General features: G+C 33.1%; 1 protein-coding gene across 1 annotated transcript; it reads right to left on the reverse strand.

Moving 5' to 3' along the window:
* Positions 1–787: 787 nt before the first annotated feature.
* LOC128558921 (uncharacterized) lies at positions 788–5,631 on the reverse strand. The gene is made up of 3 exons (XM_053549221.1): positions 5,149–5,631; positions 2,240–2,407; positions 788–915 (listed from the first exon to the last, which is right to left on the reverse strand). The coding sequence occupies exons 1-3, from the start codon at positions 5,345–5,347 to the stop codon at positions 788–790; spliced, it is 495 nt and encodes a 164-aa protein (XP_053405196.1). The 5' UTR covers positions 5,348–5,631.
* Between the last annotated feature and the right edge of the window lie 10,737 nt (positions 5,632–16,368).

Raw genomic sequence — 16,368 nt, forward strand, 5'->3', positions numbered from 1 at the left:
AGGGCCATAAATCAAAAGTGCCTGGGCGGATTTGGCTAGTTATCGAACTTGGGTAAGGTCTTATGACCAAACACATTTTGTTCAAGTTTGGTGAAGATCGGATGAGAAATGTTCGACTTAGAGAGCGGACAAGAGTAAACAGACGGATTTTTTCGGTAATTCAAGGGCCGTAACTCTAAAATGCCTGGACCGATTTGGCTAGTTATCGAACTTGCCCGAGGTCTCATGGTCAAACACATTTTGTTCAAGTTTGGTGAAGATCGGATGAGAAATGTTCGACTTAAGAGTGCGGACAAGAGTAAAATGGCCGATTTTTCGATAATTCAAGGGCCGTAACTCCAAAATGCCTGGACCGATTTGGCTAGTTATCGAACTTGGCCGAGGTCTCATGGTCAAACACATTTTGTTTAAGTTTGGGGAAGATTGGATGAGAAATATTCGAATTAAGAGTGCGGACAAGAGTAGAAAAACCGATTTTTGGTAATTCAAGGGCCATAACTCCAAGACGCATAAAAGTTCTAGAGCGAAAACAATATTTACTACACCTACAATACTGACATCTAATTTTAACCTACATGCACTGGTCCTGTTTTTGCATTATAATTATTTTACTCTTAGTATATTCACATACAAAGTTTTATGAACCTAGCTTGAATACCTACTTTATATTGCAGGATCCAGACTTTGGTTCAGTGGTTTGAACTGACGTAGGGCATTACTACAGGCCCTTCTGCTATTCCACCGTAATGGGATCTAACAACCTAATTATAATAAAAGTAAAAAACAATTACCCTTGTGTGCCAAGGAGAGTGGTATCACCACCACCAAAAATTCCATCAAGTGATGGCCCTGGTCCTATAACATCTATTACGGCTATTGTTAGTAAGCTCAGTTGAGGTACAGATGTTGAATTTCCTGAAAAAAAAATTGCACTCATAATAAAATACTCTTTAAGAAATACCACGGTATTACATTTAATTCATTGTATTCATTTTCGTTGTAAATTATGCTGAAAATCTGTATATGAACAGCAATAGGAAAAGCGCCTGAATTGCGACAATAATGCTTTATGATAACCGGTTGTTCTTACGAGAACATTCTTTATATGACATCGCAATTGTTCCGTCTTTTGAACAGATGGACGGGGAAGTTGAGTTTTCTGTCAAATGCAACATTATGTGTGCAATGTATAATATATACTCCTGTTAACAAATGGAACAACAGAACAGGATTGGCAAATTTAACGTGAATAACTAGTGTGATTCATGGATTCATCAATCCTATTCTGCCATTCATTTTTGCTTGAACACAAAAACGGAAAAGTCATCTTTTAAGTAAATACATTGGCATGCAGTTAATTTGCACTTAAGGTATTAGACCCCTAATAGTAATGTTTAAAAAATGGCATTTGCTTGGTATATTCTTACAGTTAACCGTGCTTCGCACTTAGTTGCAAATTTTTGGTATTTCCTCAAGCTCAAGTAGAGACAAATTTCAAAGTGGTGGCCTTTATCCAAAACGTTTGCAGAGAATTCATTATTCCATTATTTTTTATGAAAGAAACATCAAGCTACTGGTAAACAATCATAAACCTTAAAATAAAAACTGTCAATATAATTTTTTTCTAGGGTACCTCGAGTAAACGGATTTAACGTGACAGAATTCCAACTCCAACATTGAAAAAATAAGGTCGAATCCTGCGGGTCTGTTTTGAATTTTGCTCACTTCATTCAAAAATAACCTTGGGGCAGAAGTAAACCCTACCTACATTTCTTCCACAATATGTAATCTAAAGAATGAAGGCAAAATAGAGAACTTTTACAGCATGTAACTCAGTATTTTTAAAGATGTCTAACTCTACCCCTTCTGTTTCAGAGGTAAATTCACTTTGAACAGCACGAAATCGCTTATCAAATGATTTTTTCCCCCACTTTTGAACAATAAATCAATAACAAGTCTTGAAAGAAGTAAAACCTTACTAGAAAAAAGGAAAATAAGGAAAAACAATTTTGGTCCCAGTGGGGCTTGAACCTACGCCCCCTGACAAATGGAAGTCAAAGTAGGTTTACAGTAGGAATTGAATACTCTTCAAAAAAGAAGTACTCTATTATGGGCCTAATACAATTGTTACTTTTATCATAAGCATATATCAAATTAATATTGAAAAAGCCACACCACAATGCAACACCATTACAATTTTTACAGCACCTGTGTAACAGAAACAATAAACATTACTTACCAGTTTGACTAATTTTCCTTTTGTAGTCGTGGAAATGATTTTTATTAACCAATATCATATTGTTCCACTTTTTATCAAGATCGGTCGATTTCCTTGGCACAATGCTCGAGGCATTGTAGCTCACTGCCACTTCCTTCCATACCAACTTTTTTGTAAGGCTTGTAACATCTGCAATTTACCACAACACATAATTTTTAACTTCAAGTGAAACAATGTTTTTAAGCCTAACAACTTTGGACATTTCCACAGGTTCTGTATATTTTTGGACACAACATTAGCCATAATGATATATGGATGTGGCATCCAGTGCAGAGTGCTTTACATATTTCAGATCAAAGAACCCAGGAATATGCCAATTTTCAAAAAGCCTGAAGAGGTTGATATAAAATTTCTAACCATTGGAATTTTTTTTTATTATTTTTTCATATACATATATACATGCTGAATAGAAATTTGTGTCAATCTAACACTGTCTGTTACATTACCTCTTATTAAAATCAATTCCGTCAAATACTGGCAGTTCGACACTGAAGAAGACAACCTACTTTCAAGTTAAAAAGTTTAACAAGAGCACCTCCTTGCGTTGCAGATACTATCTGATTTTTTTGTCTCTGAATAATAGAAATATTGACATACCCATGCTTTTATAAGTCCAAAAGGGGCCATAATTCTTGCAAAAAGCAATGCAGAGTTATGGTACTTGCTGTGCAGTGTCAGCTTTTAATGGCAAATAACCACTTTAACCATTTAAAGTTATACAGCTTTGACCATTTAGGAGAAACGTTTACCTAAATGCAAAATGTAACCAAGGAAAAGCAGGATGAAGTTTAAATGTTCTTGCTGTACAGAGTCACCTAATGATGGTGAACAAATGTTGCAAGTTTAAAGGAAAAGCAACAGCTTTGATAGTTTAGGAGAGAAGCTGACCTAAACATTAAACTTAACAACTTAACCAGGCAACACCGACGCTGAAACGTATCAAGTGATGACAATAACTCGTACAGATTTTTTTCAAAAGAATAAGCTAAAAATGATACAATTTATTGTCTCACTGATTTGTGTATTTCTAGAAAATTGAAGGAATAAAATCATTTAATCAGTGGCAACTAAAATAAGTCAGTAAATGCTTATTTTTCACCCAGTAATAATAAGCCAATTGAATGCCAACTGAAACCCTTGTGCCAAGATATTTATTACATGCATTATATTTGGAACAATTATATTAATGTCATTGTATAAGTGGACGCACTGGTCCAGAGGGATAAGACGCTTCCTACTCGGGTGAAGGACCTGGGTTAAATTCCTGGCTATACTCCCATTGTGGTGTGTCTTTTGGCAAGGAAAATTATCACAAATACCTTATCAGGATGACTTATTTTATGATCTTATATTTTAAGCCTTACCCGTATCTGCATTTTACTGTTACATGGTTCATACAGAATATCAGAGACAAAATTCAAGTACTTTTCAAGTCCTTTTGAAGGACTTTTTGCAATTTTTCAAGCACTATTTTTTTTTTCAAAACCATGAACTAATCTGAACAACTTTTATCGTATTCATCATGTAATGCAAAATAAAACAACCATCACTTGCCACACCTTTGAAAATGACGTAATTTGATTGTTAGATTGACATGATTCACTATTTTGCTGATGTTTAACACTTTTCTTGTGACTTTTTAGTGCACTCCCACTAATGATACGTCAAAATTTTGTCACACAACGTACACATACACTTCGTTCTGTCTGCTCCATAGGGCTTCAGCCACTGTTTATATTTGTCTCCCACTTACTTCAGTAAACATGTTTATTTTTCTTACTCATTTTAATTCACTGGAAACACTCGCAAATAGCAAAAAATTGTGAGTTATTATTCACCGTGTTTTTTAAAAAGGAAACGGAAACATATAAACGGTGATACAGTAGAAATAGCATTCTGTGTAAATATCGATAAAATGTGGCCGTAGACCACTATCATAGCATACGGGGAAATCAATGAGTGACCCGATCCGGCAATTTCAAGAATTTATTTTCATTTTCTCCGATTTATTCTCAGTCTTATAAATTCTTTTTTCAAAGCAAAGTTACGGAAATAATGTTTTCAAGGAGAGAAAGGTCAAATTCAAGCAGTTTTTTTCAAAGTTCAAGTACTTTTCCAGGTTTTTTAGGGTTTTTGTCATTTTCAAGGAGTACCATTGAATTCAAGGACTTTTCAAGGCCTGTGTTCGAAAAACGAAGCCATTAAGAAATAAAAAAAGTCATAACATACTGGTCAGACTTCCTTGCTCTCATAAATTAGACTTTAATATTCATGTAGAAACCCGAAATGAGTTGAATATAATTCATAATTTGAAATAAGAAACTAAAATCTTCGAAAATATGAAGTGATACGTGTGAGGAGGTATCTACCCTGACACTGGTTTCAGTTCACATCAAACTGTCGATAACACTAAATTGCAGAAACAAAACACAAAATATACATTCATAAAATGCCAGCAAGGTAAGTTTATGCTTTAATGTCAACATAAATTCATTATCAGATAATGACAGATTCAGACACTAGGCCAAATAACAGGACGTTTTAACGTGATAACTTTGACTGTCGTCGTCCCTTCACGTCCAAACTTATTCCGCATATTTCTGCATAAAATCTGTTAGGAACATTTGCTGGTAGTACATGTACAAGAAACATGAGACTAATGATTACATCTCTAAATAGCAACCACAGAGGTGAACATATGAATAAGTTTCATTTCTTGAGATAGAAATCCACACTTACCCGCAGTAAAAATTCACTCGGCTTGATTTTCATCATTAAAAACATTCAATTGTAGATATATTTAATTTTTAGAAGGAATTTTTATAAAAGAACAAAAAAAAACCCCACTCATCAATGTATCAGCTACTCACTGGATCTAAATCTCTGCTTTAGATACGCGTGATTGGTAATCTTTTCATCGAGGTGACACGGTGACCCCATAACTTCACACAGCAAAACGCAATCCTGTTGAGTGAAGTTTGGGGCCCGTCTTTCTTTCATCTCAAAAGCCTCAAGGGAGGCCTGAGGCTGAACACTTGAACTTGAAGTCGTTTCCGTCGTTTCCTCCATGTTTACCACCAGACGAGATATCCGCTTCCGGTTTAAAAATAAATATTTGTCACACTTCCGTTACTAAAATTACACTCGGAAAATCCGTTTGCGTCACTGTAAATCTTCTAAAAATTATACCGAACGAAACATTTTTACTTAAGAATTTCTTGTATACTTAAGTTTTATTTTAGCAAAAAATTACTTAAGTTGCTTTATGAATAACAAATATACTTAAGTAAAATAAATTTCTTACCTAAATAATACTTAAGTAAATAATCAATTTCTTATACTTATACTTAGGATGCTTTATGAATACGGCCCCAGGTCTCAGAACAATGGCAACAGAAAAAAAAAGACAAAATTATATGTCTCCCATAATGGCCTGTCAGTGGTGATTGGGCATGTAACTTAAATTTATTTTCAGTATGGTTTGAATTTGAACTTTGACCTATGTGACAAATTATTATAGTGGTTATCTACTGCACATAGTATGTCAACGTGTTCTCAATTATATAACCTGAATCACTGTTTATCCAATTGTCACTGTGACCTTTATCTTTGATCTACTGACCCCAAATTATTCATCTGTTACATTTAAAGCCTGATGACCATGGGCAAAATTAAGTATCATTCAGCTTTCGATAATAAAATATTTCAGTCTTACGGTAACTGTGATATTGACATTTAACTTACTGGCACCTTAAAGAAAGAGATCATCTATTAATCTACAATGAATTTTGACAATCATAAGCTAAAGTATTCTGCTGTTATTGCAATGATCAGTTACTGCTTTCAGTCTTCTCCATATTTTGTGTATAATCATAAATTCCTTTTATTGCTTTCCCTTTACAGTTATTGAAAGCCAAATATGAGTAATAACCAAATGCTAACTATTACTTAAGAAAATGAATGCAGTGCTTTTTCAGCTGTGTTCACATTCGTATAATTGTGATACTTGGCTATTTTATATGAAGTAAAGTTTATGACTTCAAAAGAAAGGAGATATAGAGCTAGTTCCAAGCATAATTATGCAGCTTACTAGAAGACTCTAGTCTCTATATATCAGCTTATTTTCTCATAACGAATCACTTTAAAAAAAAAAATATTTATCATATAGCTGCATCATACTTGTTCAATTTTATTGCCAGTAAATATTTATTGATTTATATATGTAAGACCATACTATATGAATTGATAGATTATCATCCACTCCCACTATTTTTATGCCTCCCCTTACCATTTTTAGTATGGAATATTTCTATAAAGAATGAAATAAATTATTTTCTTTCAGTTGTTATTCCTTATAATCAAATCTTTTTGACAAAAATAACTATTACATGTCATTATTTCGATTTAACGCTTCATTAAACAATTAAAAAATAAAAATATCTGATCTGAAAAAAAAAATATATATATTCTCCCTTCCCCTTGTGAAGAAAATTTAATCCAGCAATTAATTTATAATGGCCTCTCAAATACAAGTTAGGATCATTACACAATGTTATGTGTATTCGACTATTCAATATTAACCTGTGAAAAGTAACTGCATAACTTTTCATCAGTTTTGTTGCATTCATAGTAAATGGTTGACAGAAGATGGTCACTGAATGTTTCATTTTCATTTTTCAAAAACCAAGATAGTTACATAGAAACAACATTTATTACCATATAACCATATATTATATAACCACAAACATTTTATGTAAAATAATGATATAAGAATGTGATAAACTAAACAGTTTGATAAATAATTAGTATCCATAAGTTATTAGAAACACTTGACTATCAAGAATTTAGAATTAGCATCCACACTGTAACTTAGATTGAAATGTAACACTGGTAGTCTCTTTCAACACTGTAACTATTACCCCCATGTAAATGTTACAAGCATGGATATTGCACTTTATTAACATAAACATTAGTCACTTTTCAGTAAATGTTACTTGTATATTATGCAAATATCTATTCCAAACTGTAATTTCTGATGCTCCAGCATGCACCTCCAAATTCATTGTCCACGGCTAATTTCAACATAGACAGTATACCTAGAATAAAAGAAATAAAATTATGTTTCAAAGTATTTAAAATATTTTGTTTTCTGTTTAAATATGTTAAATGTTAAAATTTTAAGAAAAGATACATCTCTATTTTGCTGTCCCTTGTAAACATGCTGAAAGGTAGATGCAAATTACTAGAAAAAGTGACATCACTAATTGAAATGAAATATTCAATAATACGGTTAAAAAGAGAAATCAAACATTCAAAATACTCACAAGTCCTCAGAAAAAACAGCTTTGTCTTTCAACATTTTGTGAAGCTGTATACTCTGGCCTGTAATGTAATATAAAGCAACTTGATAATTTTTTAATATATCGCTATGAAATGGAGTTACTGAAATATTGAATTTTGTTATGACATATATTGCAATTTGTCTGCTTTTGTCATAGTTTATAGAAAACTGTCTGAATCTTGTGCAGAAACAAATATATTCATGTACTAAAAACAAAAATGCAAGGTACAATCTGTGTGTACATCAGGGCATAATTAGTACTTTGAAGTTTATTTTTATCAGATTTTCCTTAGGTAATTCATTTCAGTTCCACAGTTACAGGTTTTGTGTTTTGTGAAAGGCAAGGAAGAGTTCTAAATTACCTTCATATCATACTGGTTGATTGGGGGCATTCAATGTTTCAAGACACAAAGTAATACTCTCTGAAATAAAAACAGTCAAAGAATAATTTATGACATAACCAATATGCATAATTGTGTGTTAATTTAATTACAGAGGTCATAATCAATAATGTTTCAGAAAATATTTCAACTTCAAGTCTCCAACCTTTCAATGCTTGGAATAAAAACAATGCCTTCATATAACCAGCATTAATCACGCTACAAAGGCAAATTCATAGCTTTATTATTAACAGTTTTGCAAAATATGACTGAACATTTTTTAATAATCATCAAATAAAATTTTACATTCAATCTTAGATGAAAATATAGATTTAAGATGAAAATACAAGAAAATATTGAACATCTTAGATAAAAATAATCTTAGAAGCTTTATGAATATGGCCTCAGGTTTATAGATGTAGAGCCACAAAATGAATTTCAAAGCAATTTTCTTGAATTAAAAGGTAATGTCCTGACAGGTACATGTATAAGACTGGCATTCCACAGCAGCTGCTCTTTCACTGTATAGAATGTGTCATGAGAACACAAGTCATAACACCACTACTATATTCTGGGTCTTATAGTTGATCTGGTGTTACTCTTGCATACATATGACATACATTTTCTTTTATTCTAGAAAATATAGGTCAAGGAAATTTCAAAAGGACCTTGTAATACACTGCAACCCTGGATATACAGAATATAGAAAATTATTTTAAAGTGTTTATGCCTTCAGTAGAAACAAAGTAGACAGATGGTTAAAGAACTGTTGAGATGAACTTGGAAAGCCTATATCATAAGAAAAAGTTTGTAAGGAAAATTGTACAATTATCAAAAAGACATACCTTGTTGACCACTGACCAGTTGAAGGAAACTAAATAATCATCTCAATTCATACCATTACCTGAAATGTAAAACCAAACAAACACTGATTAGTGCAAGACATCACAATAATAATGTTGATAAGACCTTTACAATTTCAATCATATTCTGTTGACAATGAAGCAGACAGTGAAGCATTCTTTTATACCTTAAGGGTTTGTCTCATTTGTGAAGGACATCAGAAAAAATATTCCATATTTCAATAATCAATGAACAATATCTGCTTGCTTGTATTTGTCAAATTACTGCTTCATTACTTTCAGTAAATATGAAATATTCATAAAGAGATAATGTATGCAATTCAATGAGTACACACCTTTCATCAGGTTGAATCTACTGTTATAAACAAATCAGAAAAATAATGCAAAATGTAAACACTGTGTCAGTAGATCTTTTTTTTCTTTTGCAGTCTTATCAATGTGGAGAGTTATGACCAAAACACCACCGTTTAAGGGTTCCTTGATTGATGAATTAACTGACACCCCTTCCCAGTCAATTTATTCTAATTTATTAAATTATTTCATTATTGTTGTCGACTTCATTAACATCGTCCGGTTACTATGTATGTCCGAAGCTTTAATGATGTCAAATTTACTAATCAAGTGCTGAAAAAAATCATTCGAAAATACAGAAATGTTGAATATCTCTATTCACTACTGCAAATTATTGTGTGTCACTGTCACAGATAACTGTATCGTTGTGACACTTGTTTGTCAATAATTCTGCTCGATTTCCATTGAAAGAGAATCGAATGAATACTCTTCTAGTTTATTTAACACAACAAAATGGCATTTAATCTACTTACCATATAAATTCCACGTAGAAGGGTAAACAATTGTAACTATTCCACGATAAATAATCTACTTTCGTTTTCACATCCACATGTTGACAGTGGCGCCACCTATATTATTGCCTGGCAACGAGCACCTAGCTTCAAGGGAGGCTACTCGTATACGTGAAAAGGCCGAAGAAATTATATCGTTTTTTCCAAAATTCGTTTATTAGCAACCCTTGCTCCGGTTTCTGGTTAGGAAAATATTAAATGGAATTAACAAATGTTGCTAATAAGCGAATTTTGAGTCTGAAATGGCCAAATTCAGCAATTTTAACACAAAATGCCAGTACCGTTCATACTTTGAACTCATTTTACACCAATACTAAGAATGTATTAATATTAAAATGGACATACTGTAAAATCTGGTAAATAAGCGTATACGCTTATAATAATTTTTAGTGACACATTTATGTGCCTATTTTTGATATACGCTTATACTTAAGCCAAAACTATGCGCTTATATTTGATATGCGCTTATAGACAAGCCGTGTGCACCTATTTTTCATAGATTAAGAATATTGACAGTGCTCACTTTGGTTGAGAAAACGAAAGTAAACATGGTCATGGACGGGCTCAGTGATCTACTTCCTTTTATTGCATACAGTATTTAGACATAATGAAAGCATAATTAATACATAATTTGCAAATAATGTTCAATCTCTCGGACCTTCAAAGAATTTGTCAACACTAAGGTTGTAGCATTTTATCCATATTCTTTTCACAGATATACAAAAGTATGATAAACTGTTATGACAACGAAAACAACTTTTCTGGTATTCAAACGTTTTCTTTCATTTACTGAAAACATTTTTTATTCAAAAAACATGATTATCGTAGACAATTATCGTTTTATCAAACAATAGACGTTAAAATCTGTTAACACCTATCGGCTATTCAACAGATAAGAATACTTTTCGCCTGTATTTATGATAAACAATTATCACGGTATAATACCTTTAATTACGTCTTTTTGCTACATCTGTTGTTTGTTCACCAGTAATCGGATATGCGCCTACTTTCGAGACAGAATTATTGTAAGGGCATGACATGCGCTTATTATCCCATACGGAATAACGGTAAGGCCGTATGCGCTTGAAAAGAGTGCAACATATCTTTAAATAACAACGGCATTAATTGCAGTTATTCTCTATCCATGTCATTATCGCCGTCTGCTGAAATTGAAAAGTTGTATCTTTCCTCCACAAATTAAGTTTAACCTCGCTTAAAGTCAGTCCGCACTGACTTTTTACATCGTTTATTCAAATTGTCTTACTTTCCGTTGCCCATTTAACACTGTCATCGATCTTTTTATTTTTTAAAAATCGGGGGCCATCTGCCTATAGAAATCCTACGTACGCCTTTGTTAAAGTTTTACATGTTAGCAAATTTCTCAACATTTACAGGGCCAAATGCTTTCAGACTTCACATATGTCTTAGGCATCATGAGATGACTATTTAAGTCAAGTTATATAGCATTTATTTTGGAAAAAAAAATGTTTGTGAAAGTTTTACTTCGTCGCGTGAGTGGAACGATGCTCTATCTACCATTTTTTAAACGTGGCGAAAATCGCTTCCAAAGTTTAACTCTTGTCTAGTTTCTTTATTTCTGGGCGAAAATGGTGATAAATATATCTGCTTGTTCCTTGCGCTTAGTTCGTTCAGACTGTAAATGCTTTTAAATACATTTCGTTTTTACTTTTCTGCATTTATACATTTTTCACTTTGGAGATAGAGCAAATTTGGCAAAAATAGAAAAAAATGTTAAAGGTGTATTGCTCTATCGGGAGATAGAGCACTGTGAATTTACAAAATTGGACATAGAGCCAGATAATATTTATTACACTTGTATATTGAAAATAGTGCGAGAGCTCTTAAACGGTAATGACAGTCACTGTACTCATTTTAAAATTAAAGGAGGATTGGATTCGGTTTTAGTATTATCAAACTGACACGATATCATAGGCCATATTGCAACTTTCAAGATTTTCTTTGAGGAGGAGGACTCTAGTTGGCACGCGCGGATACCTGGGTATATGACCTTCTTCGTGTCAACTGGATGGCCTCCCCTCATGAAAAAGCGAGATTTCAAACAGTGGTGAGGGGCAGGTGTTCAAAGTCAGAAGATTTGGACTGATTTGCAAAGGTTTTTACCATGCTGTCCGTACTGTTCAGGGTTAACTGAACTGCTACGCTATAGACTTAATCGGCTATTAAACTAGGCACATTGGTCCTACTTATTTGCAGATGGGTATTTGTAAACCATATCGTAGTATTATGTTAAACAGAAAGATTTTGAAGTTTAATTACTCAGTAACCGCAATCATTATTGTCAGCAATGAACAAAGATCTAAAATCTTTTTTAGTCGTAACTATTCTATTTGCCAATTACAACTTGCTTTTCATTACGCTGAGTAAGATTTTCCGTGTTTTGTTATCAGTTGGCATTAAGGTTGATATAATACTAAGCATTATAACAATACCTAATGACATTGTCTTTGCATCTAAATATTCTCAGTAATAACTGTATTCTTTCACAAAACGACAGTTTTTATATTATGTTCAAATTTTGCATGTAACTGTACTTGTCAGTCATACCAGTTCTCTTTTACACAACACAATCAATGTTATATTCATGTCTCTTTTTTAGCTATTAAAAAAGGTTGATTGTACGGCGTCCATCGTCCGTCTTCCTGCGTCAATATTGTACTTAATTTTTTTCTCCTCTGAAACTACTGGTCAGTAGAATTTTTGGAAAGATTTGATCAAATGATTAATCTTGGCCCCCTTTAAGGGCAGCTACTGCCAGCTAGAGCAAAAAAAATAGGAAAAACATTTAAGGAACTTCTCATGAACCGCTTGATAGATCTTTATCAAACATAGTCTGTAGCATCATTATAACATCCTCTCCCAAACTGGTTCAGATGGGGACGATTGGCCCTTTTTAGGGGTTACCATAGCTAAAATTGGAAATTCCCTTAAATGATGTTATCTCATGAACCACACAATGGATCTTCTTCAAACTTGATTTGTAGCATTATTATAAGAATCTTCGCCAAAATTGTTCTGTTAGGGGCACTTGGTCTGTTAGAGTTCAAAACAGAAATACCTTTAAACGACTACTCATGAACCATTTGATGGATATTCACCAAACTTGGTCTAGAGACCAGTATAAGGTCCTTTCTCAAATTTGTTTGATTAAGGGCACTTTGCCCCTCTTAGGGCAACTAGAGCTACAAATATAAATATATTCTGGTCATGAATCGCTGGATGGATCTTCATCAGAGATGGCCGGTGGCATCATTAGAGGGCTCTCTCTCAATTGTATTCAAACGGAGACTGTTTGCTCATTCTAGGGCTAAAATCAAAAATATTTTTAATGACTACTTCTAATGAACCACTCAATTGACTGTCATCATTCTCGGTCCGTAGCATCATTATATTGCCCCCTCCATTTTTTTTAATTGTGGGTTGGGGTGGGGAGCGCATGGCCCTCTAAGGGACCACTAGACCTAAAGCTACAAATGCCTTTAAATGACTACTTTTCAACCGCTTGATGATCTTCATCAAACTTTTATTAGGTCCTTTAACTAATTTATTCAATTAGTGTGGCCTCTTTTAGGGGCTGCTAGAGTTGCAAAATAGAGATACCTTTTACTAAATTCCTCTCTAACTCCTGAATGGGTCTTCATAAAACCTTGTCCAGAGCATCATTATAAAGTCTTTTACCATGTTATGTCTTATATATAATCTATTCAAATAGGGACACTTTGGCCCTTTTAGGGACCACTAGAGTTGAAAAAGAAATAACTTTAGATTATTTCTTTCGATGGTTATGCTTTGGTGCGTGACAGCAAAATGATAATAAAAAATAATGAACAGGTTAAAGGATTTTCACCAAACCTAGTTAGAAGCAAAGTCAGATGGTTAAGGTTCAGTTGAAGGACTTAGGCCCATTTAGGCCTCTTGTTAACTTTTCACACAATTAAATTAAGGCTCAAAGATATTACATCGCAAATAATATGTCCCGGTCATACCTTTCATACTAATCTTATTGTATATATTCCATTTAGTTTCTGCATGTTGTTCTCAAATCTGGTGGCATACATTTCAACTTAATGCGGAGTATCATAACAAGAATTCATAGCATTTATTTTGCAACTAAACATTTGCAGTCACAGCACACATGTTTCATATTTGGTAGAGTTACATCATGTGATCCTTTAATAGTTTTGTGGCATTGATTTTGATTTACACCAACCATTTGTAATAACTGACTACTTACAATTCTAAGAAACATATATATCTATTCTCTCTCACAAACGCAATCGTTTTTTTTTATATTCCTTACAGTTTCTCTTCATGTACGTACTTTCATTTAGTGAATTGAATTTCAGCATTGCATTCCTTGTTTGATATTTGACATTGTTTTTTAAGTATTTAATTTTCAATTTTCTCTGTTGTCAAGGGTTGCAAGTTGAACGATAGGATTTTTGCGTCTGGAAGTAGGGATATTGTACTGCCAGTTCTTGTTGTCTTACGAATACTAAATTCAGCAAAATTGCATAGTTAAAAAAGTGATCAACAAAAAAAAATAGTTAGCCCCTTACTGTAACTTTGTAACGTAACATATGTTCTGTTTTTGATTTTATTTCTACTGCTCTTAATAGACAATAACATACTATCACAAATTTGCTTCTCGGAAACATGTTTGCAAATACTGTTGTTATATTCAGTGGTATTTCTTAAGATACAGCTTCAGAATGACGAAAATAGTTTCTATCCGAAATACACATCAATAAGGTTTGTTGCAAATCTTGCATGTATTGTCTACCTACAGCTTAATTGACAATGATATGTGTTTGTATTAGCAATAAAATGATAAAATAACCTGTATAAGCAATCTCACCTATGGCTAGCCAATGCATGTCGTGTAGATAGGCATTCTAAGTATATTTCAAACATGCTACAACTATGCCTATCCGCCATATTTTGTTGTGATCACATGCATGTAACTGTGCTTTCTATTGGTTAAAATGGAGTTAGAGCAATTCTGGATTAAGTTAAATGGAGATAGAACACTCCTTTACAAAGTCTAATGATGATCATATGATATTAGTTTATGTGTATGATTGGTCAGAATAATTTTAAACATTACAGTGCTTTAAGTCCTGGAGATAGAGTACTTTAATCGTTACTGTTACATTCAAACAGAGGACATGGAGCAAAGTATTACGCAGGATCTTTCTGTATGACGTCAAATGTTACGTTTTCTTGCTCCAGAACGATAGAGCTCGGCGAGACAAACAAAATGATGTAAAAATCTCATTTTTTCAAAAAATGGAGATAGAGCACTATAAGAATCAGGCGACGACTTGTAAGCAGGTTTTCCTGAAATATTGTAAGTCATAAGTATTTTACAAAAATATGCCCCTTTTTCATTTTTTATCGCTTTCATATGTAAGCCATTATTTGATAGAATTGATTCAAAATAGTCGATCATGGAAAGGTTTTGTTTTTATTCATCTTTTTATCGGAGAATGGACTTTTTGATGGATGACATTGCGTTAATGTTACAGATAGACAGAAACCTGCAAAAAATGCCTTGTTCACGTGAACATAAAGAACTGAAAAGTATTTATGTTTGAACTAAAAAAAAAATAATGGGAGGATTTTTTTAATACGGCCATGATTCCCGAAAATATATGTAAAGCACAAAGAAATTTCACACCTAACCAAACAAAGGCTCGTGTCGTTTATGTCATATTCACTCAGCTGTCTTTAACAAGTGGAAAATAGCACAGAAACTTTGAAATGTTGAACAAATGCGCATATCTGTAGTGTTGAAAGTGTGTTCTTAGAACGAACTTGACGAGATTAACATGCTGTGGAACTTGGACCCAATACGGAGGACAAAGAATGATCAATTGGCTTACGGACGTCCTTTCATGGTGTTTACATCACCTGAAGAGTATGGTGCATATGACTTCATACGTCCGATTCCTTGTCATTACCTAGAAGAGTGGAAGGAAGAATGTACATTTAAGGATAAAGTCTTTTGTGACGTAGATGTAAATGAAATGTGTTACTTCAGATGCAAGAACATGGATGGCAAAAGGCAAACGAAGCAGTTTCCGGTCGCAAGCAGTACGAAAAATTAAGAAGAAGGCTTCAAACTATCTTGTGATAACTATTTATTTTCAGGCACAGTGTAGCCATTGATTTCGTGAAATAGCTAGCGTTGCATTTATTCGGTACTTAAGTACATCATATAAGATTATTACAAACACGTTTATATAACAAATATGAAAATATGGTATTTAGGTCATACTAAAACATATTTCGGATACTATGGTGTCAATGCTGCAGGCTTATTCAATAAATAGAAATATGGATAAACGATAATTGAAGTAATTATTAAGTAATGTTACTATTGTTTGATGTATCCTTCCGTTTTATATTATTGTAATAAAAAGGAGAGTGGTTATAAATAACAGTCGAGTTTTCACTAAACAATTTGAGGCTTTGTATGCCAGTTTTAGCGTTTTTAGGGATATGTTCATTGGCCATAATGTTTTCATACAAGAATATACTTTTGCTAGTAATGTTATTGCCATTGATCTGATAAACGTGAAGAAGATAGAATTTGTAAAAT

This window comes from Mercenaria mercenaria, chromosome 8 (assembly GCF_021730395.1).
Source record: "Mercenaria mercenaria strain notata chromosome 8, MADL_Memer_1, whole genome shotgun sequence".
Lineage (NCBI taxonomy): Eukaryota > Metazoa > Mollusca > Bivalvia > Venerida > Veneridae > Mercenaria > Mercenaria mercenaria.